Source organism: Squalius cephalus (genome assembly GCF_949319135.1).
Source record: "Squalius cephalus genome assembly, chromosome: 20".
Classification (NCBI taxonomy): domain Eukaryota; kingdom Metazoa; phylum Chordata; class Actinopteri; order Cypriniformes; family Leuciscidae; genus Squalius; species Squalius cephalus.
Genome location: NC_137141.1, coordinates 9,212,032 through 9,237,209, shown reverse-complemented (window position 1 = coordinate 9,237,209; position 25,178 = coordinate 9,212,032). Strand labels below are relative to the sequence as shown.

The following is a 25,178-nucleotide window of genomic DNA, read 5'->3' as shown; positions in this document are numbered from 1 at the left end:
GGACCTGCCAGAATCATGTTGCACGTCTCCAGCTAGTGCAAAATGTCGCTGCTAGAATGCTTATGAAGGCTAAGAATACTGATCGTGTTACCCCACTGTTATCCTCATTAGGCTGGCTACCAGTGCATTACAGGATCCAATACATGGTCTTGACATATGTTTTCAAGGCATTGCATGGAATGGCGCCAGAATATTTGGTTGAGCTTATTAAACCATATAATTCAAATTTAATGCTGAGATTCACAAATAAAGTATTATTACCGATCCCAAGAGTGTGATCTAAAGGTGACTGCGCTTTTGCTGTCACTGGCCCAAGACTATGGAACAGCTTGCCTTTTGAGGCTAGATCGTCCCTTACGCTAAGTACCTTCCAGTGCCGCTTAAAGTCATACCTGTTCTCTCTGGCATTTTAACTTTTTAATGGATGTTTTATTGTTTGCTGTTGTTGGCTTTTGTTTGTTTTTGTTTATAAATGTTACATGTGTTCTGAGGAGAATTCAACCCTCTATGCACACCTTGGCAGTAGATTCGCCATTGGCTAGTATATGTATATAGTACTTTTTAGTTTACTCGCCAGACTGATACACTATATACAGTATATTATGATAATCAAGCACTGATGATAGAACTTTAGTAGAGTTAATTAGAACTAAAACTTGGTAACCATGTATGAATGTATATTTTTTATTTTAACTAAACTGAAGAGTGGTGGTGGTTTCTTTAGCTGCTGGGTTCATAAATATTAATCACGCTGTCAGCGTTCACTCAAACTGATGCTGAAATCCGTTCCAGCCCACTACCGGAGAAACCTGCAAACTTCTGCTTGTTCTTAAAAGCTGAATATTTCCAAATGAACAAATTTTCAAGTTTTGAAAGTTTTTTCACAAGAAAATACAACAAAGAATATCGTTTACATACTGTAACATGTACATACTCTCTCTCTCTCTTTGCATGTGTGTGAGAAACAGCACTCTCAGCAAAGCCACGGCGAGTCATGCGCCTTCACACTACAGTTTATGATATGTCAAATACCCAGCGCATCCATTGAGATGAATTGAAATACAAGTACAGACAGCTTGACGGAGAGCGAAACCCTCAAGCGCTCAGTCAGAATTTATTAACCAATGGCTAATGATAGACATTATTTAGTCAACCAGAGTGAAAGATTTAGTCGCATATGCGAGTGATTTACTCGCATTGTAAGAGGGTTGAGAATACACATTTAAACAAACAGGCTCTAGTCTAGGAAGCTCATTCATACATTTGGGAGTCTGCTCAAGCTGTCGTATCCGTCTTTTCACCTTTATTGCAATACAGTAACACAAATGCACTAGCATGTCATAAAAGCAAGATGACAATATAAGTTACAGTATAAAAGTAATCAAACTAAACTATACCTATTCTATCTCCATACAGCATATATTCTCTGGGTCTGTAGGCATTTTACAACAGTTCCCACACAAGCATCTGTACAGCGATTTATAGATTGTCATGATGGAACATGCTAATTGATGACTTGAAGATAGTTAACTCCACATCAACTACATAAATTAATCAATTAACCATTCAGAAACGTCCTGTTTCATGTTGTTACTTCTTCTTGAGTCTCTCCATCATTGTCAGTCTGGTTTGAACATATAAGGCTGAACACAGCTTACTGACAGTTTCAGTGCGTGAGAGATTACCGGAGAACAAGCTCTTGAAGCTCCGCCCTCTTCTGGAAAGGGGGCCGGGAGCAGCAGCTCATTTGCTTTTAAAGGGACACGCACAAAAACGGGACGTTTTTGCTTACCCCCAAAAAGTTTTACCTTCCAATAAAAAATTATCTGTGGGGTTTTGAGCTGAAACTCCACATACACACTTTGGGGACATTATAGACTTATTTTATATCTTGTAAAATGGGGCATGATAGATCCCCTTTGAGCAAAATCAGTAGAGCAAGAGATTTGGTTTGAGCATGAATGTGATATTGATTTTATACAAAGGTTCAATAAACAAAATTTTATTTTTAAAACATTAATCTCAACATTACTAATGCAGTTGTAATTGTACAGATTCAGATGCAACTTCTGTGCCACCTCTGCAGTGCAAAGATGAATTCTGTTGTTAGTGATTTCATTTGATTGGTAACAGCTCTATATAGTGTCTAATTATTCTAATTGTATTTATTGATTAAATATAAGACATTTCTCAGGCAGTAAATGTGGATTTTTTTATTAATTTAAGGAGTGCTGGTCTGGTCTTGGTCTTGACTCGGTCTCGAGTGCTGTGACCAAGCAGGGGCCTTGGTCTTGTCTTGGTCTCAATTCCTCAAAGTCTCGGTTTTGTCTTGGTCTCGACGCACACTGACTGGTCTTGGTCTTGACTTGGTCTCGGTTTAAGTGGTCTTGACTACAAGCAAACACCAATAATAAGTTAAAATATATATTTTTTCGCATGTAAAATCAGACGTTCAACACTGGATCCCCCCTACAGTAAAGCAGATGGCCCACAAGCGGATATTTCAGCCTCTCTCTGGGCGAGTGGTTCAGAAGCGGGTAGTTCATTGTCAGCTCAGCGGCTCGTGAGTAAGACCATTAATTACACAGAGGGAGAGTGTTATCAGGCGACTTCTGCCTCTTTTTTAATGAGACTTTTACAGCGGTGTACAGGAAGGAACTAATTATACGAGGCAGAGACTCGCTTAATGAAAGTGCGGTTATAAATACAGACATCTGTGGAACAAATGAAAAATCATTATGACTCGCGTTTTCTTGCATAAAAGAGTCTGATATGAATTAAAGCAATTAGCGAGGAACCACCTGCAGCCATGTGACTTTTCTAGCATATGTGGCTTTGATGCAAATTCTATTTTAATTAGCCAGTATTGTTTTTTGATGAGAAATCCAGGTGAAAATTATCTTTGATTTTGCAAATACATAAAACCTATATATATCGTAAGCATTATTGCTCATTTCTTTTTAAATAGCTTTTGGCTCCACAAATACCAATAAAATTACACATTTTTTACTGTGAAAAATTAATATTATAAATATGTCAAAAAAAAAACTGTGTGGAAAATACTTTATAGTAAGTTATTTTATGATTACATTATAGTGCTATTTATTGTTTACTCATTTATTTTAATCTAACTTTTATATATTTATTTATTTTAATCTAGGTTATTTATTTTTATTATAAAATATTAATTTATTTGCTTATTTTTGCTAATTTATTTGTTTGAATCTAATTATTTATTTATTTAAATGTATATTTGATTTATTCATTTTAATCAAATTTTACTTATTATACTTTTATAAAAATAAAAAAGTACACTTTCTCTAAACATTTCCACAGAACCTGTTTGAAAACCCCTGACCTAAAATACCCTAGTGCAAGTAACCCAAGAGCAACACTATCAACAACTTTGAACCATAGCTACCAATTATCAATAGATACCATTACCAATCACATAGTAACCAACCACTCATAACACCCGAGTAAAGACTCAGCAATGAAAGTACACAGCATTCAAGCTACTAAATAACACTTAATTGTGTGTACTCTTAATTGTGTGCATTTTAATGTAAGTTTAACTGTGGTGTCACTGATGCATATCTGTACGGAGAAGTCGAAGACAAATTTCCACTATGGTGGACAATAAAGTCTAATAATAATAATAAACTTTTAAAAAATAAAACAGTTTTTTGGACAAGGTTTTGTCAAATCAACATTCAAAGGTCTGTCTTCACAAATTTTCCTTTTCTAGTCATCTATCTTTAGGTACATCAAATGGACGCCAAATAACTAGCGCTGATGAAAGCCGACTGTGTTGTTGCCTTGCGTCGAGGAAAAAAATCTGTGCCTGAATACACCGAAAGGACTACAGGGGACTGTCAACTAGCATGTGCGTTCTCCATCTGCGGGTAAAGGAGATAACTGTCTATTTAAGCAGATATATTTGTCTATATTTGTCATTCAAAAAGGGAAAGCAAAATTAAGACTGCAGGTATACAAATGGTGCAGAGCCAAATCTAAGTCAGTCGACGCTCAAAAACGGTCCGACGGCTAGGTGTGTCACTGGCTTTACTCTCATGAGAAACCCAGAAAACTGACAAGAGACAGAAATGATTGTTCCCTTTCGTAAAGGGAACTCCCGCTGCATCGATACTCGATACTTTGGGGAATGCCTTCGGCATGAAGCATCTGAAGTCAACTATGCAACTATTCCAATCTTGATTGGTGCAACGTCACCCGTGACGTCGCATGTGACGGTGATCCGGAAGCTACAAAAGGGTCACAGGAACCAGAAAATGTTAGCTTCTGGTCTTCAGCAAGCGCTCTATGTCATCTTGTCTGTTCTATTTGGTGTTGTTTGTCCCGTGAAAAGAGTATTATTTATGGCGAAAAAAGAGAAGCTATTCAGGCAGTGTGCGTCCCCTTGCCCACGTTATTTAAGCGAGGATGACACACACACGCTTTGTGTCGTTTGTCTGGGAGTGGAGCATGCACGGGCGGTGCTCGAGGGCGCTGTCTGTGCAAACTGTTTTCAATGAAAAAGCTCCGCTCCCGTTTGAGCTTGTTCGATCAATTAGATCAGGCTCGCGTTTCCAGTGCATCAGGTCCCGCGTCTGTTGAGGCAGCGCGCCGCTTGTATGCATGTGATTCGCATGTGGGGCTGGCATATGATACTGAGACGGTTGCGACCCTTTCTCAGTGTTTATTAACCAGCTCCACTGGTCTCGCGCACGGTTCGGAAGCCCGCGCTGCGGCTTCTTCCGACCGTGTTAAAGACACAGCGTTTGATTTATCTGGCTCCGAGGAGTTAGATATTATCTATTAACACTGAATCACGTGGATAGGGGGATTCGCCACCCCATATTCCCGTTAGTGAGGAGTTGCTGGAGGTTGTAATCAGGGCAGTGGTTAAATTAAATGTTAAATGGCCATATAATAAGCAGGAAGCGACTAAGAAAAATAAAATGAATGAGCGCTTCCTGCAGACCCAGTCACAATCTTCGTGTCAGAGCCTTCCCTTTTTCACTGATCTCCATACTGAGGTATCAAGATCATGGAAAAATCCATTTTCATCTCAATTATTTTCCCCCATGTATATATTTACTCATCCATTAGGGAATCTAATGAAAATGGTTATTAGGTGATGGCTCGGGTTGAGGAATATTTTGCGAAATTTTTTCTCCCCGACATTGCGTCACCCCTGATAGCTCAGACACTTCCCTCCAAATCTCGTACATCGAATTTGTTAGGGAAAGCATATATGGCGGTGGTCGAGCTGGTGCATGCCCACACACGATGGGGTTATTACAGGCATACCTGGCTGACCTCCTCAAGCAGGTGGATGATAACTGGGAGGTCTCACTCTATATTACTGAATATCGTAGAGTATCTGACTTATCTCTCCGTATTATTAAAGAGACGGCCCGTGCTATTGGCCGTTCTATGGCAGCACTAGTCGTCTCAGAGAGACATTTATGGCTTATTCGCTTGTGGATCGGGAAGAAAGACAGGGCTTTCCTTCTCGATGCTCCCCTTTCACCTTCTGGCCTCTTTGGCGACGCGGCAAGAACCGTTGTCGAGAGGCTTCAGGAGGCAGAGCGACAATCAGCTATCCCCAGTTGTCAGTCCAGGTCTCGTGGGGTTGCTGCCAGGGGGCAGCCTCATGGGACAGCCGCCAGCTCCTCATATTTTGAGAAGGTTTCCTCTCGTGCCCCCCCGTATAAGGCTTGGGGCCAGAAGAAAAATTCTCGCACGAAGCTCTCCATACCGAAGACAGGTCTGAGGACTGTCTCTCGGGCTAAGAAGGCTTCAACTAAGAGGTCTTGTCATAACACGCAGACCCTTATGGGCGTTCCCCCAGGAGAGCGAGTACAGGAGTCTCGCCCCCTTATGCAGCCCTTAGGAAATCGATGTTTGCTTCCCGCCGCCGATGGCGCTTCGGGACACATCGGCTTCCAGCGAACACAAATCGCAGTATCTGCCCGAAGACGTTGCGGCACTGTCGAGTTCGCCGCCTCTCAGGAGGTCTGTAGAGAGCATATTTCGGTTAGTTCCTGCCAGTTAGCTGCTTCAGGTCACCAAAGCCATTTGGAAATTTATAGCCGAGGCCAGTCTCGAGGGACTGGTCCCCATAATGGCATATTTAGACACCCCGAGGGGTCTTCAAAATATAGCCTAGGGGGTCCTGCTTATGGTGGAGCTAATATACAAATATTATCTACTAAGGGTGGTTCACATGTCGGCCAGCCCCGAGCAGGGTCGGTTTTTGGAACAGGAAGTCTAGTCCCTCTTAACACAGGAAACCTCAAAGTGGGCTCTTCCTTGGTTACGGGAGCCCGGGTTCTACAGCTGGCACTTCATAGTTCCTATGAGGGGGGGAGTTAGGCCTTATTTTGGATTTCAGGGTACTGGATCAACCTCCGAGGGGGTTCAGATTCAAGTTACCGACTGTCAGTCAGACCAGCTCCGAGGACTGGTCTGTCTTGATAGATCCACAAGCTCCTTAACTCCTCTTTCCCTTCTAACCCCATCACAGGAAGTTTCCGAGATCCGCTTTTGGGGGGAAAAGCGCATCAGTTCTGGACTCTTCCAGTCGGCCTAGCCTTATCCCCTCGCACCTTCACTAAATGTATGGACACGGCCCTTGCTCCATTGAGACTTCAGGGGGTCTGTATCTTATAGATGACGGGCTCATTTTGGCTCAGTCAAAAAGAACTAGCAATTCAACATCGAGATGTTGTTTTGCGTCATTGAGGTGCGTGGGGTTGAGACTCAATGTGAAGAAAAGTTCCTTAACTCCTCTTCAGTGGATTACGTTCCTGGGAGTAGAGTGGGACTCAGTCACGATGCGGGCACAATTGTCTCCTGCTCGTATAAATACTATCTTAAACACAATGAAAAGTATTAGGTTAGGCCAGGCTATCACTGTCAAACACTTTCAAAGAGCTTTGGGTCTTATGGCTGCGGCTTCCACGGTAGTACCCTTTGGTCTGCTCCATATGAGGGCCTTGCAGTGGTGGCTCAGGAACAAGGGATTTTCTCCTCTAGGAAAACCCTTTTCGTACGATCAGAGTTACGCGCAGTTGCCTTCGTTCTCTTGTCGTATGGAAGAAACCATGGTTCCTGTCTCAGTGCCCGGTTTTGGGAGCACCATGTGAGAGAAAAACTCTGACCACGGATGCGTCCCTCACGGGCTGGGGTGCGGTTATGGAGGGCCGTTACACCCGAGGTACTTGGAAAGACCATCATCTCACATTGCATATTTATCGCTTGGAGATGTTGGCCGTATTTTTTGCCCTGAGGCACTTCCTTGTAGACCTCAGAGGCCATCATGTTCTTGTTAGGACAGACAATAGGTCGGTGGTCTCTTATATCAACCGCCAAGGAGGTTTGAGATCTCGCCCTCTTTGTAGACTGGCGCATCAAATTCTTCTTTGGTCCCAGGACAAATTTCTCTCTGTCAGATCTATTTATATTCCTGGGGTTGAAAATATGGGAGCAGACATCCTGTCGAGGCAGGGGCTGAGGCCCGGGGAATGGCGGCTCCACCCTGAAGTGGTTGAGCTTATATGGAGAGAGTTTGGCCGGGCGGAGGTTGACCTGTTCGCTTCTCATGAGAACTCTCATTGCCCGCTCTAGGACTCTCTCTCACATCCAGCTCCTTTGGGCTTGGATGTCATGGTACAGATGTGGCTGAGGTCGCATCTGTACGCTTCTCCCCCGATCGCTCTGCTCCCTGGGGTTCTAGAAAGGGTCAGGAGGTACGGAGTGAGACTACTCCTTGTAGCTCCGTACTGGCCGGCCCGAATTTGGTTTTCGGACCTTATTAGTCTCTTGGAGAGTCCTCCATGGAAAATTCCTATTAGGAGAGGTCTTCTGTCTCAGGCTGATGGTACATTATTTCATCCCCGACCAGAGTTATGGAGACTATGGGTCTGGCCCCTGAGGGGGTCCCACCCATAATTAGGTTGCCCTTTCCACCGAGGTGGTCAGGACATCCATACTAGAACCCCACTCTACTAGGAACTAAACAATTAAGTTAGGGAGGGCATTGAACCCAGTTTATTACTGCCCACTGGCTTCAGTACTGGTGTTCCATCCCGCTCTCTAACGGGATCTCCTGTTCATGCTTAGGGCCTCTGTGGCGGCCTCAGTGCCCTCCGCAAGCCTCTAAGGGTGTGCTCGAAAGGACGTTCCCACTGAAACTCCATGTTCCTGTAGATTGGAGGATGAATCCTTTTCATCCAGCCTATTGGCATCAGGCTGATGGGTTATCCCTGGCACCCATCATGTCCTGTGGGTGAGGTATACGAATATATATTTGAGATATATAAGTATATATAGGAGAATCTATTGAGTCTGCTTCCTGCTCGTCTTACTCACTGGAAGAGTGGTGGTGCTGCCCCCTCTTACTTGCTAGCGTGGGAGCCACTCAACGTTATTTTTGCCCGGTACTGAGGTACCTGTAGGCAATGGTAAGATTCTTCGGGTATTCCATCCTCCATCGCATGTGTCGGATGGTCAAGGTCGTAGCCTTTGAGGTTCCTACATTAGGCCTCAGGCTGAGAGAAGTCAGTCCATCTAGTTATGCATCAAGGGTTAGGAGCTATTCCCTTTATTAAGAGTACAGTTGGTTATCTAAAACCACTCATATCTGAAGTACAAGGTGCGCTTTTGCCTTCACCTCTCATCTAATATTTTCTACTGTCTGGGGCTCCCATCCATGAGGTCAGTTGAGCCTCCGGCTCCAGACCTCCCCTTCTTGCACCAAATCTTATGACAAGCTAGTTTGGATCTGCCCTCTACTCATTCTATCGTCCGTGAGTGTACCAGATGCTTTATACCAGGGCGTTTTTTCTCTCAGTGTGGCGGCGTGGGTATTCGTTCCCCAAAGTATCGAGTATCGATGCAGCGGGAGTTCCCTTTACGAAAGGGAACGTCTCGGGTTACGTATGTAACCCTCGTTCCCTGAGTGGGGAACGAGACGCTGCATCCCTCGGCCACACTTTTCGCGCCCCTGAGAACGACTTGCTTTGACCAATTAGAAGCTAACATTTTCTGGTTCCTGTGACCCTTTTGTAGCTTCCGGATCACCGTCACATGCGACGTCACGGGTGACGTTGCACCAATCAAGATTGGAATAGTTGCATAGTTGACTTCAGACGCTTCATGCCGAAGGCATTCCCCAAAGTATCGAGTATCGATGCAGCGTCTCGTTCCCCACTCAGGGAACGAGGGTTACATACGTAACCCGAGACGTTCCTTCTTCGACTTGTTGTTAGTTAGCATCTGCTTCTATAAATATCATGCATGTTCATATTTCCTTTTGCAGTGTCCACAAATTACCCATCTTAAACAAACAAGATGAAGTTTCTCTGCGGTGTTCCCAGTGCTTTAAAACACGCTGTGAATTCTTTGGTGTGACAGGTGTCCCTGCTTTCCAGATCAGAGGTCACAGGAGGTGCACACTCACAGGCCAAAATGAGACGTCAGGCATGGAGTTCAAGCAGTCCACACATGGCTGAAGCTGAGGCAGCTGTGAGGGAACGAGGGGTCGGGGCTCAGGGCAACTCTGCAACGGTTAGAATCCTCATAAATATGTGCTAAACTGTGGCGAGCGGGTCTTCTGTCGGCCAAACTCGTGACACTTCATTCCGTATCTCAATCTAAGATTACTTGGGCCTAGTCTCTGTGCCAAACAATTTTAAAAAACAATAACTCAAAGAAAATGAAAGCCTCTTAGCTGGGCCTCAAAAAGGTGGCAGAAATAAGTGAAAGTGTTAGTGTCATCCTATGACATTTTTTTTTCTTGTTCTTTTGAGGTAAAAGAGAGTAATTTAAGTAAAGTAATAAAGTAATAAAGTAAACTTTATTAAATTCCAAAATGTGCTGTTCACACAAGCAACATCATTCTGGCTTTTTACTGGTAACAGACCATTCACACATCAGTTCCAAAATACCGGTAAACTCTGTGACGATGCCATTAACCTGGAAGTGACCTCTAAAGTTGATGACAAATCTCTTCATCTGCCCGGACGAGGAAAATCGCTTTAGTTTCGGTATCACTCCAATTTGAAGACATTTGTAAACGGTGCTGAGTAAAGTTTTAGTAATTTCAGTACTTCAGCTTAAACTTCTTTTATTTTAGTTGCATTTATTTTCATTAGTTGCAAAGACAGCATTTTAAGTACATTTATATTCTTTTAATTTTGTTTTTTCATCTATAAAATTTCATTTATAATTTTATTTTAATTTCTGCTTTATTTCAATTAACAACAACAAAATAAATGTAATAGCTTTTAGCTTTAGTTTACAATAACAACAGTTCTTCAACGGAAGAAAGAAAGCCATACAGAATTGGAATGATGTGTGGGTGAGTAAGTGATGACAGAAGTTTCTTTTTTTTGGGTGAACTATCCCTTTAAGAAAGTATATACATTAAATACTGATTTCATGTTGAATCAAAGTTAGATGCACATTAAATGTGACCTCTAACTGTAGTGACAGAGCTATTGCAAGTTTTAACACATTAAGATGGGCCACAGTGACAAACTGGGCCAAGGTTGCAACACAATAACTCCTGTAAACAAACTCATTTCTTGAGCACTTCAGCTTGCACACAATGAACAAGAAAGCCAAAAAACAGATGGCCTTTCCAATTGTCTTGGAGGGCACCTTCAGCATTTAGACCAAACATTAGGAAAATGTTCACAAAACCTGTAGCATCACCAGATTAACCAATACTACAAGCCTTTCTTAAGACATCTCACCAGCTTGCTCACTTTCCTATTATCATTTGCTGGGTATGGAGGGCGGATGACCTGAGGGGCGGCTGGCATCATTACCAGAGCAGATCGCCATCCATCCATCAGAGAGAGGCGGGATTAGAGAGTCACGCCGGGCCAAAACCACACACATACACACGGCTAGTCACAGACCTTTCTATATATAATCCATCCAGCTCTACTGGTTTCCGTGTCAAGGTTATGTCTGCTCTGTATGCAGCTCTCCTCCTCTGTAAAGGCCGGAGGGAGCCGCTGATCAATGTCTTCCCATCTCAACCCATTATGTTTCCCCTTAAAATACACGGCCGACAGCGCTGTCTAATCACTTTCCTTCATCTGAAATGTAGACGTCTGATATACGGTCCAGCTGTGAATTTGAAAACCGTCCAAAACACGAGACCCATTGATCTTGTCAGATCTCTGTCAGATTGATTGTGATAAATGTTTTTGCCCCTTCAGAGTAATACACCAGGTTTAGAGGAACGTGGAAATGCATCTTTTATTATCTCAGTGTTTTATGACAATAAAGCCAATATTCTCATTACTGTAATGCAAAAAATAATATGTATGTGTTTACTATGCAAACGTGTTGTGGAGAAAGCCCTTATATGAAGATGGTTTAGGCGTGTTTTATGCAAATGACTCACCTACTGCACGCGGCCGCTCATTTAGACTACTCTAAATTCACTAACTTTAGAAAGAGATTTCGATCAAATCCATGTGCGAACACACGTGTTGTGAATTAGGCGGAGATTTTTCGTGAGAAGTTCTCCTGTGCGTACAAATACGAAATTATCCACACAATTATGAGTGAAAGAGACCCATTGTATGTATTGTTATTTACATAAAATGCCAATGCAAATTCTACATGGAAAATTTTATCATTAAGCTTTTGTCTTTATTGGGCCCTGAGAGGTGTATTCTGGTTAAAATATCATTAAAAAATTAAAATAAAAACTACATTAAAAGGTCAAGAGCCTTTTTAGAGTGTACCAACTAATTGAGAAAAAAAAAGCTTAATACATTTTGTATAAATGATGGGAATCAGTCCAAAATCAAATGCCTGTGATTTCTTAGAACAACATTTATGGAAAAAACCCTTATTTAGCAAAAAAGAAAACACAGGATGTCATCAGGCAGGTTTCTACAAAATGATCACTCGCCAGGTGATGTGAGATGTGAGACTTATACGTATACACATGAAAAAAAAATAATAATACAAAAAAAATAATAATAATTCACACTATTAGGAGGTGTTGGAAAAGGTTAATTTTGGCCTTGGTCTATAACAAAATGGTGAAATCTGATCTCATTACAGGAACCAATTTTATAGCAACTTCAAATGTTCTCAATTAATTTCTATACCAATTCTAAAATATTATGCTAATAAGATCTGATTAATTTCTGATCTGACAAGATCTGACTAACATATAGATTATCTGTGTTTCTCCCATTTGTATGATAACATATATCAATATCTCAACCTGATCACCTCCATACAACACTACATTTGCACAGCTTTATAATACAATATTCAATCCAATCCAGAGATAAACAGATGTTTTTGATTGTACTTAGCAATTATCCAAAAAAGAAGAAGGGAAAAAAGAGCTCATTTGATTAGGCTTTCAATGAGACTTCATGTGAACCAAAACAAACAAAGAAAAAAAATCTACAGAAGTCACTGCAGCTCCAACTAGAACAGACAGACATCAGACATGCAGGATTTCCGGAAATAAATATAGTGCTTGAGTAGCGGAGGACTGTTTTTATCATGTTTGGGAGAACCGCAGTGGTTCATTGATGCAGTGGACACGAACGACATGTGGATAAAGAGACGCCCATTAAATGCTATGCTTTGGCCTTACTAAACAACACAGTTGAAGACACTATTGTCTACTGTGGAGCTGCTTTACAGAAGAATTAGAATTTGTCTCATATTTGATTTTTCTGTTCCTGTTTTACCGTGAAGCTACTTTGAAACAATCTTTATTGGAAGTGCTATAGAAATAAATGTGACTTGGATTGGCTATTGACTAGACTAGAGAATAAAGATACTGCTATGATAATATGCAAGAATGGCAAGAGACAAAGTGAGCTCCAATTAAAGCTAAAAATACTGTAATTTGAGTCCTTTCTTGTCGTTTTGACAATCAACAGGGTCTAAAAATCCACTTTGCAGGAGTGGTGCAGCGGAGTATGCTGGAGATAAAGGCACAGCAGCAGACGGCGAGTTATCTGTTCTTTAATGCCATGGTGTGTTGAGTTTGCACGGTGGGTCGCTCTATCTCAGCACGGAACAATGGGCCTCGCTTTGACTGCCTACAGGATCCGCCAACTCCGAGAGATACACACTCGATTCATTTGCAGGGGAAATCAAGAAAAACTAATCGTTCTTTAGTTTGGTCTTCTGGGAAACCATTCAAAGATGTGCCTGGAACCAAAAGCATTACAAAACCAAATGAATAGTATTATGAAAGGTAATTCAAGAAAAAAAAAAAAAGCCCAATACCATCAGGACATTACATGCACAAAATCAGGGTCAAAAGTTGAGGGTCAATAAGATTTTTTAGTCTCTTATACTCACCAAGGCTGCATTTATTTGATAAAATAAAGATGTAATATTTTGAAATATATGCTGCTCAAGAAACATTTCTTGTTATTAGTGTTGTGCTGTTTAATATTTTTGTGGAGACCATGATACATTTTATTTGTCAGGATTCTTTGATGAATAAAAAGAAAGAACAGATTTTATTTTAAATAGAAATGTTTTCTAACATCAAAAGAATGAAAGTATAAATTTATTTCTTAAAATTTTGAATGGTAGTGTATCTGACCGCAATTATAAAAAACAGTTATCACTAACTGCTTTGATTATCTTTCCAAGTAATCAAACTTAGTAAAAAGCGTTTTTGCTCTTTGGATTAACATGCACTGATGCTAGATGGCGAAGGAAGTGATAAATAATTCTGTATTATACATTTTTAAGGCCAGACAAGTAGTTTGTTGAGGGTTGATCTGTAAAGAAGGACTACACGCCTGCGCACATATATATTCAAACGTGCATACCTATGGACTGAACACGTGATGCGCATGTGCGTGACGTCTGTGTTTTTCGCAGAGGTTTGTGTAGGTTTGCACAGAGATAACTGATAATCGTTTGCACTTTGGAACCTATTTCCGGGAGTGCGTTCTCGAGCTGGGCAACCAGAGCACGCTGAGGGTTTTCTGTTAGAACGGTGTCGTGTTAGCGGCCCCTAACTTAATAACTAATGATCTTCACAACTGAAGTGAATCAATCAATCAAAACTAACTTTAGCTGGACAATAACTTTATCCTAGAACTGCTGTAAAGCCAAAACAATCTCTGTTACTTTAATTTCCTATTATCACTGCAAAGCTGCTTTGAAACAATTCATATTGTTAAAAGTGCTATAAGTAAATGAAGATGACTTGACTTGACTTAATGAATCAATCATTTTAACAACCAGGAATGTGCATTAAGAAAGTAAAAAATAAATATTGCATAATATGTCCAGTTTTTACAGAGCACATTCAAGTTCAGATTTAGTGCTTTAATTGGAGCAGTTGTTCATTTGACTTTAGCGAGTGACACGCAGCATTGTGAAAGTGCCAAAGTCATGACTGCATGACACAGAGAAAATAAACTACCTGCTTCTCTCCGCTTCTGCCCTCGAGTTCCTTGTTTTCACTCGCTCTCCTACAGTAATTTCAGAGCTAAAGAGATGGAACGACAACTCAAAGTGTGAGACTGTGGCTTTACGACTGGAATCCATCATCAAAGAGCAATTAAACTGATTGGGCTTGAACGGGGGCACGTCGTCGGAATTATCACTATCCTCGTGCTGCCATCAGAGGGCGGGACTCGAGGGGTGTGGAATTTCCAGACTGTGAAAGGTTAGGAGGCGCCCGGCGAGAACGCCATTGGCCACCACAATTAATTACAGGATTCAACAGCGCAAATATGACATTTGATGAGCCGCTGTGAACGTGGTGCAGATACACAAGCTGTGTTTGTGTATAAGACGGTCAAAATGAGAATTCCTTCGCCTACTAAAATACAGCTGTCTCAACATGGGGAGTCTGCCATGGAGCTTGACTTCATGCATATTTCAGAAATTATAGACACAATGATCTTGCTCAATACTTCAATACCGTGCTCAGAGGTGTAAATAGTATCTAGAGGTGTAAAGAGTACAGACACTTTACAGTAAAAATGACTCAATTACAAGTTACAAGTCACCAATTCCAATAGAAATTGATTAAAAGTATTAAGAGTATTTGATTTTAACAGTGTTTTGCTTGTACTGAATGTAGCTTTAAAGATGCACTAGTTCTCAACACCTAAGAGACATGCCAGTGGAAAACAAGAAATAGTTGATTTATGAGGAGAGCAATCACATATTTATTTTTTAAGATCGAAATAAAACTGAACACCTCAAAATTGCAATAAATCAAGGTTGACAGAACAGCCTCTTAAACGTCTACAAACAATTTGAAATCCTTCAAAAATCTCTCTTCGATATAACAAATAAATAAAATAATGTTAGGTACAATTAAATATTCCAAGCCTATTTGCACTGTACATGCTGTTTTGGCCTCATCAGTTGCTGTGGTCATGTCCTCATCTCATATATAAAACACCTGTGATTCACAACTACCTGATAATAATAATGCATTCACAGTTGTTGTTGTTTTGGGCGTATGCCTACCATCACAACGTCATTGCCATAAAAAAAAACAATGCAGATATTCCGGAAAACAAAAAAGCGGCATGGGCACACAAGTCGGATCTGAACAGATGCGATACACAGTGTTGACGCCAATCATTTTAGATCAGATCAGATCAGATCAGATCAGATTTTGTCACAAAATCTTACAGTTTTGGGACATTAAAATGATGATTACCACCCAAAATAAAAACTTCATAGTCACTGTTGAGCATCTTTATTTTATATGCTCACTAAAGTCAGTTTTATTCTCATTTGACACTTATGAATATATATACTCTGTCTCCACAGGGAGCATTTTAAGACGCACTCCCAACATGTTCCAAAAAACAATCTGAAGCACTACGATGACTTGAGATGCTCTGTTCAGCCAAAATCGAAGGAAAACATCACAAATATCCTCTAGGGAGAATATAATCCCAGTTTGCATTAAGTCAACAATGGCAGAAAGGAAATGTGAGAAATGTTCATAAATAAATAGAGCCTCATTCAACACTGAAAAATGATTAACAAATATTTTGATGTGCTTTGCATTTCATGCATTTAGAACAATGCACTGTTAACTTATATTATAATTTTTTTTGTATATTTATAATGACATAATTATTAAAACCAAATCACATCAAAGTTTCAGTAAGATTGTGGGGTTTTTTTTGTTTTGTTTTTTTTGTTGTTTTTTGCATTGCTTCAAAATTTATGGAAGTTATTTTCTGCCAATTTTAAACAAATCAATTAAATGCTAAAAATGAAAACTAAAACCAGATTAACCATTTGAATATAGACAACTGTACTTATGTCAAAATTCATTTAACATTGGCAGAAAATGCCTTCCATAAAAAGTAGCTACAATAATACAGTAAAAAGCGTATTCATGTAGCTTTTATCTATTAATTCTAGGTGTTGTTTGTCTATTATTTATAGTCTCCTACTTTAAGACTCATTAGTCATCAAATCCTCTGTACACTGCAGGTGTTATGAAGGTTGCCGGTACGGATGTGCAGCTTTTAATCTCACCAAGCTGAGTGCTTACTAAAAAACAGCTCACAGATCATCATTTCAAGTCATCTCAAGTTCATTTCAATTCTGACGTGACCAAGCTGATGCCTATGCAGACAGCTTATAGCAAGGCAAGTCACTGAGTTTCCAAATTCATCTTTAATAAATAAAAACAAATCAGACAGAGAGCAAGAGCACATTGATGCTGCTCCCGATTGGCCCAAAGGCAGCCTTGAGAGGCAGGCTGACTGAAGACATCATTGTGAACGGAGTAGATGTCATGCTTATGAGCGTGAAACTGCAGGCAAGATGGATGGTGGGATATAAATTAGGAGTCAGCAGGGTGAAGTGGGCAGTCGGTCTCTAACAAACCTCCACGGTTCTGTCAATCAAACAAGCGTCCCAGCGGACTGTTTGGGGAGTCTCATTCATTTTGCACACAACAATGGTTAAGCTCACTGAAATGGCCAGTTCCAAATCTGATTGGCTGGCTTTAATTCCAAATGAACCTTTTACAGGCTTTCTTTTTCTAGAAAAGAGTCAAAAATACTGATGACATGATCTTGTTTGCATGATTTTGCATTTGCATGGTTTTAGCTGTGACCAGAGGATATTGAATCCAGTGTATTGGATATTTAAAATATACTGTATATAATTTACAATATAATTTATTAAAAATAATTACATATAATTATTATATATAATTAAAAAAATATCCAATTTATTGGAAAAGCTGTAGGACATGTTGAATGTAAAATAATGTAAAAATGAAAATTCTGTCATTAATTACTCACCCTCATGTCGTTCCAAACCCGCAAGACTTTCGTTCATCTTCGGAACACAAATGAAGTCCCTCCGTTGACAGGTATGCGACTACCACTTTCAAATTCCAGAAAGGTAGTAAAGACATTACGAAAGTCTTAAAGGACAAGTTCGGTATTTTACACTTAAAGCCCTGTTTACAAAGACGTGAAACTCACCGAGTGGTCAGGGGTGTTCACTGATATGCTCACACAAAAATCGATGCAAAAGATGCTTTCCAACAGGTTTTATCATAGTTTTTGTCCAACTCCATTGACTTGTATTGGATGTGCTGTGAGGTACGGTATTACTCCACCGCCGGAAACGGAAATGGGGTTGTTTGTATTCTTTCTGTAGGAGTGTCTATTATTCAAGCTCTCAACTGAAGAATGTACGGGTGTGAGGCGTTTGGAAAAATAGGTCCACAGTTTTACAACGAATGGTAAAACACCTGTTGGAAAGCATCTTTTGCAGCGATTTTTGTGTGAGCATATCAGTGAACACCCCTGACCACTCGGTGAGTTTCACGTCTTTGTGAACGAAAGTTTAATGCGTTTTAGGAAGGATTGCTCCAGTGCACATATGCAGCCATTGTGGAGGTGGGGGGGAAAGCGAAAGAAACCTAAAATTCTCGGGACAGCAGCATGTGTCCAAATTTTAATCTTAACCGTTCTATTTCACCAGAAATGATCTGTAAGCAGGGCTTTAAGTGTAAAATACTGAACTTGTCCTTTAAGGGTTTGGTACGACATGAACGGCAGAATTTTCATTTCTGGGTAAACTAACCTTAACACATATACATATAACTTTTCAAATATAATAAATAAATAATCAATTAGGAGTGTTTTATTATATACATTTATATATATAAGTGCTGGGCAGCGATTAATCTCGATTAATCACATCCAAAATAAAAGTTTGTGTTTACATAATATGTGTGTTTATTGTGTATAATTATTTTGTATAAATACACACATGTGCATGTATATATATATATATATATATATATATATATAATGTAAAATAAAATCATTTTACATGTCAGTCAGACAGTCCTTTCTATCTAAGTGGGTATTTGTTGAAAAAAGAAAAACCTGGACAAATTAAAGTTTTTTTGGGGGGTCAGAATAAGCTGTGGAGCTCAAAAAAGTCTGGCTACACAAGACTAGAATAAGGAGCCTACGAGACTAGAATGAGCAGAGAAAGAGGCAGTGAGATGGAAATTGGATGTTAGTGCCAGAAGAACGAATTCAAATTGATTCTCATGTCATAAGAGTGATACTGCATGAGAAAATGGGTTTATTTCAATATGACCAACTGTAAAACGGTCTTCAAATATCAATCTGGTTTGTGTTTACATCATCGTCCCTTGACGCTTTTGCATTCTGTTCTTTTTAAAGTGACCGACTGTGTCACGACCTCTGTGTAACGGTCGATTATAGCTACAGTCCACGGCAGCGAAACCTGATCCAATCTACTCGATGCATCTGTGCCACAGTCAACCTGCCAGCAAAATACTCCCTCCATACTTCAGCAGAGATCCAATTATTAGATTGGCTCTTAGCACAGAAAGAGCTGACCACATTTATTTTGAAACACCTAATGGAATTGCAATGAAATGTTTAATTCAAACGCCAGGTACCTTTCCACATTATCCAGGTTTCCGGCCACTCCGAGTCCTCCAATGGCGTAAAGCTTGCCGTCATACACCACGCTGTTGTGCCGGCAGCGCGGGACTGTCATCCGAGACACAAGATTCCAATTATCCAGCAGGGACATGTAGCACCACACGTCTGCCAGCGTGACTCCCGACTCAATGCCACCTAAAGAGGGTACAAGCCCAAGCAAATGAGTGATGAAGTCTCCATTTACACCCTCCGACATCACACCTTCATTAATACAGATCTGAAGGAAAGATGCATTAAAAAAAAAACACTCCACTCACATCTCCCTCTCTCTCGGGAATTCAGTTTTAGCTGGTTCCAAAAAAAGACTGTTTTAGTGACAGTTTAAGTCATGACATGATAACTGTGTTGAAATGACTTTGATAAATGACTGAGAAAATTTGATTATAATTTAAAATGTAAGTTTAAGGCAGCAACTGAACATAAGTTAAGTTAAATTTTTAACTTACATTTTAACGTTTTTATAATACATTTTTATAAATATATATTTAATTGTATACAATGCATTTCTTTATAAAAATATTTTGTATAATATATTTTATATTTATATATATATATATTATATATTAATTAATATTACATATAATAATAATGAACTTTATAAATAAATGAATTATAAAATATTGTGGCATCGTGAGAGGGTATGTCATAGAGGCAAGGTATGAGCCATCTAGGTGGTTGCAGCATGGGGACTACAAACCAAGACTACAGTTACCAGGTTCCTCAGTGGTGGGGACACAGCTGTTGCAAGTGATGGAGAAAAGCTGTTAATGAGCTGAGAACAAAGAGACTGGCTGTTTTTTGTAAGAGAGCATAAAGAGAAGCTGGAAGAGTGTTTTGGTTAAAATGTTTTGGAGTTTTGAGTTGATTATTAAAAAGAAACCAGTGACTTGATCTCTGCCTGGACTCGATTTGTGAAGCAACCCACACTTTGGTGATACCCTACCTCTCACGATGCCACAATATCCATACAAAACAACTTAACTCTTTATTGTATATATTTTTGGCACTAAAGGCCCTTTCACACCGAGCGTGACGCTAAGCGCATCGCAACGAATGAAGCTTTCACACTGAACGCGAAACGATTGATTGCCTTCAGCTAATTCATGCCTGTACGATAGGTGCCGCTGACCGAGAATGCATCTCTTGTATGCATCTCGTAGGTTTTCCAATTTGGCTTTAACCTCATCCGCTGCACAACAGTACATTGAGTTTGGTACTACACAGTAGTACCTGTGATCTACCACTGCGATCTAAAACATATTTTGATTAAATAATGGGCAGACGTGCATTGTTTGTAGTGTTTTATAATAAACTGAACACCACACCTGCTTAGCATTTCTCATTCTTTACTGTTATAAAAAATACCCAGAGCCGCTTGAAAAACACATACAGAACATATATCGCCGTAATATATTTATTTGGCTTCATGTTTCATCTGTTGTTCATGTGCAGAACTGTGCGGAACTCAGAAATGAACACAACATCATCATTCAGAAGGGCAAGTAATTATGATCACAAAATATGATTGACAGCTCTAGAGCAAATGAGCTCTCTGACTCATAACAGACACGCACGGAAGAAAACCACTCTGTACTCTGTTTCAAGCTCTTCAGATCGCATAATTCAGTGGAAAATGAATAGAAATTATAACAGATCATATAAAGAAAATGTTAGAATAAATCTGTTCTCAGACACCAATGATAACACTCAACATCCATTCTCTTCTCTCGACCGGAATATTTCGGTGTTTACACAGGTTTTCAAAACAGTGCCACCCAGCTCGTGTAAGCTCAAATCTAATTGGGCGGCTTGTTTCATCACGGGGCGATGAAAAAAAAAAATCTACACACTGATAAAAAAAAAAAAAAAAATCTCCCTTTGTCGCGCTGCGATTGATCGCGCCAGGTTTGAATAGCTCCATAGGAATCTATTGTTTTGATTCAAGATCGTCATTACGATGTAACTTGCGTTGTTTAATCGCGCTCAGTGTGAAAGGCCCTTAAATGTTCAAACTTGGTGTTTCAAAACACTTGAAAAGTTGATCATGTAGCGTGACATGCTAAACATTTTTAAACCGTATTTAGCTAATTGTGTTCAATTATTCATGCAGATTTTGTGAGCTCCTATTATTTGAGTGACAACATGGAATATTTGTCACACCCTAGGATCATATAAAATGAACTAGAGATGGAAAAACGTGATTAAAAAACACCTTTAAGGCATAACAGGAACAGTCTGTTCACACTGTCGGTTTTTGGGAGTGACAACATAATTTACTTACAGGTTTGAGTTTCGAATTATCCCGGTCAAACAGCAACTTACAGTAGAGTCTCGAATATTAGAGACAGGGCTCCAGACTAACATTGGAGAGCAGTAGCACTGGTGTTACTATAGGCCTTAGTGCTCTCCAATGTTAGTCGTTTACACTGTCAGTGAAATGTGACCCAATTCCAATTTTTTGCTCATATGTGGGGATGGGGGGGCGGGGTAACCCCCCTAATAACCAAAACTAGCAAGTACAACCCCCCCAATATTTATAGCCTTTACCATGGTTAATGGAAACATAGAATCAGGCCATTGCTTAATTATATGCATCGTGCGTTTAATGTTTTTATCGCTTTTATAGACCCTTTTACAGTTTGTAAACATGGTGACGTATTTGTGTGGGCGGGGCTTAGCTGGAGGCAGAAAGATCCCCTCTGACCGCTTCACTAACGCTAGTTTGCAAGTTTTGTTAGCTTGTTTTTTTAACAATGACTGGAGAAAATCCGATTATGTCTTAATGTGCAAGGTCACCACTGTCCAGGACCGCGATTGTTATTTGCAAAAGTTAATTTTAACGGACGGAACCAGATGACCGTACAAGCTCAGTCAATGGACGATCTGACAGGATTAACGTTAACGCTACTTCCGGTTGAGTGGCCTGACTTCTACACCTACCCGATAGAGAAACCGAGGGTAAAGAGAAACTGAGGGCATATATATTTAGATGCCTATAACTATGTGCTGAATGGTGGTACGATCCGCAGTTCTGCCTAGCCAGCGCCAAGAAGACGACAATGTAAAGAGTGACACTACGGTGCAATTTTAATGATATGAATATTTTCTAGAAATAAAAATTCTAGATACAGCATACTCATTTTTCATCGATTCTTGCACCCAACAACACAACAAGATGACATTTAATAATAAAAATAATAATTTAAGCTCCTTATTATGTAGCCGAATCTGTGCTGGTTTGTATTGTAATTCTAATTGATCTGTAATTCTAATTGATTTTAACTGGTTTTTAATTTATTACTTGCATTTTTTTATCATTTGTTTTATGTATTAACTTTTATGTATGCCTGTACGGTGACCTTGAGTGTCAGAAAGGCGCCTTTCAAATAAAATGTATTATTATTATTATTATTGGCCGTCTCCAGTTTTACGTTTGTTTTGCCTCCAGCTAGCGCCGTGACGTCGGTGCAAAAGGGGTCTATAAGCACAAAGTTCCCGTACGGACTGAAAGGACCAATTATCTGCGTATTATGATTGTTTATTTGTCTGTGCATGAATGGCGCGTGCAAATCACCGTATACTCTTCACGCGTTCACCAGCGCGCTACAAAAGTGTGATAGGATTTGCGCAAGCCATTCCTATCGTGGCACTGATGATAAAATGTGAAAGTGCATGTGCAATTTGCAAAAAAACAAACAAATAAATGACTCTCAGGAGGGAGCATGTCCCAGGACCCCGCTAAACGGTTCACACTTCGACCCCCTCAATGTTCAAACCAAAACTACGCCCTTGTATGTGACACAGATCGGATGTGTTCTATGACAGTGTAAACAGGGAAAAAAACTGCATGCATTCGGATATTTCGAAATCGGTTTCAGGCCTCGTTCATATGTGGAAATAAATCAGATATAAATCAGAAATGTGCCAATACGACTGTCATGTAAACAGACAGATCAGATTTTCTGAGGCATTAAGCTACGTATCTGTGGTTTAATGAGAGAATGACAGAAACCCCGATGCGCATATGCAAAGGGACGGAATGGCCCGACGAAATGTTGTGTCGTCGTAGGAGAGGAACGTAGACACACGTTAACACAACATATCAAAGGTTGGCTTGCTCATCCTAAAATTTCGGACCCATTGATCCTCGTTAAAGCCCGCCACGATCTCATGAAAGTGCATATCTATAGCATGAATTTTATTCAATTTTCTTTTAAAATAGTTTTTGCGTGCATCTGAAATGCATTTTATGACGTGTAATACACATGCACTCCCCACCCCTAATCCTACCCAAGGGGTTTACAGTGCGTATCATGCACGCAAAAACTATTTTTGGCATATAAATGGCACGAGAAATAAAATTTGTGGTATAGATACACACTTTCATGAGATCGTGTTGTATGTTCACACCAGTCCTGAGAACTCTCTCGCACACAATAACTGAAGCATATGCGCAGGCTGCAATGATGGCCCTTTGCGTACTCCTCCGCCTCAAAATCATGGTGATGTTTATCGAACTTCGCATATATCGCAAAGCTAGCATCAATTTCACGTTCGTCCATCTGTGCAAGAACCCCCTTTAAGCATGCGCATTCAAAAGCAGACTTTATTCAAAAGACTAACTCAAAACATGAACATGAACATGAACAATCAACTTGACGCAATGTAGAACTGACAAAGAACTGATAGAAACACAGGGCTTAAATAGACAGCAACTGAGGAGCTAATTAACAAGACACACCTGAACAGAACTAACAATCAATTAGAAACCATAGTGACAAAGAGAGAGATAACTGAACCAATTAACAGACTGAAAACCAACCTAGAAACCGAAAACACACTCTAAAGTGAACAAACAAACACAAACCATAACAGTACAATTCTTGTTCTATCATACTGAACTGACTGACAGATTCATTGATTTTAAAAGGAGCACTCTTTACTTGCTTTCTGTGTAAAGTTTTTATTTTTCATGAGAATTAATGACTACCTACTTTTTTCCATATACTATTAGGGAGTGAAATTGGCTAATAAGTCAATAAGTGCTCCTCTGCCACCATCTACTAGTGGTAATTTCATGTCTTATTAAATAAAAGTGTGTATTGGCCACAAAGTGTTTGTTTTCCTAACTTTTAGTTTTACAAATAATCATTAAAAATAACATTAAAATTTGAAAATATTTAGGGCTTTCAAGTGCTGAAAAAATTGGAAGCACTTGAAAGCTCTTAAAAAGTGCTTGAATTTCATTCTCATAAGGTTTTCCACGTCAGCGCTGTTTTGATCTGATATGTGTGGTTTATAATAGAATTTTGCGGCAAATTTGAATGCTTCCCATTAGATCTCCCTGCGATGTTATTAATTCTGCAGTGAATTCAAATGCTTTCTCACTGGATCTCCCAGTGCCCGAGAATAAACCTGTTCTGACTTCGCTCTGCGCTGATAAACGGTCCACGTAGTGCAGCTGTTTCATATCACTTTCGTTTCGTTTGCCGTTTGATGTTTCTCAAATGTAACAGAAGTTGCAGCTCTTATCAGCAGACCAGCAGGTTTGGTTTGGTCGCAGTCTTAAGCAACAGCTGCTGATGGAATGACAACGGCGACAGGAAGTAAACTGTTAACTGCCGTAGCCAAAGAATGCTAAAAGCACTAAGGTCCTGTCCCAAATGGCACACTTTATATGCACTTTCGGTCTTGTGGACTTACAATGGCTGCTGCGTGCACGTGTCTGTTAAGTCCATGAGACCGGTGTCCCATTTGCCATTTTAGGTTTCAGAAGCTTTGCGGTCGATATGCGCCCTCGATGCACACTTTTGCCGAGCCCGCACTGATGCTAGCTCCGCATCAGACTTCTTCCCGACAGTCAAAGCGGCATTAGGCTACATCATGAAAGTGCGGACTCATAGGAAAACCGCGAGTGCATAGGGTGCCATTTGGGACAGGGCCAATGCAACAAACAAAAAAGGAAGGCGTAATGGATCATTTAATCATTTGACAAAGTACAAAAGAATGTCATTTAAAAATGAGAAACATGCAAACACAAAACTGATGAGAGCATCTCTGGTGGAGAACAGTTACTGGATTATGCACACATCGACATCAAAGGGGGATTGAGCACCTGCCCTTTTTCTTCCTTGAGAGAAAGTGCCCTTTTTTCCAGGGTGT

At 40.0% G+C, this 25,178-nt stretch overlaps 1 protein-coding gene across 2 annotated transcripts in view; it reads right to left on the bottom strand.

Annotated features, from left to right (window-relative positions):
• The window catches only part of LOC307148223 (kelch-like protein 29), a 264,387-nt gene that overhangs the window by 40,297 nt on the left and 198,912 nt on the right, over positions 1 to 25,178 (bottom strand). For both annotated transcript variants that reach the window (XM_079853579.1, XM_079853580.1), the window contains one exon: positions 18,971 to 19,151. In XM_079853579.1, coding sequence (XP_079709705.1) covers positions 18,971 to 19,151 — 181 coding nt within the window. The remainder of the gene's footprint in view (positions 1 to 18,970; positions 19,152 to 25,178) is intronic.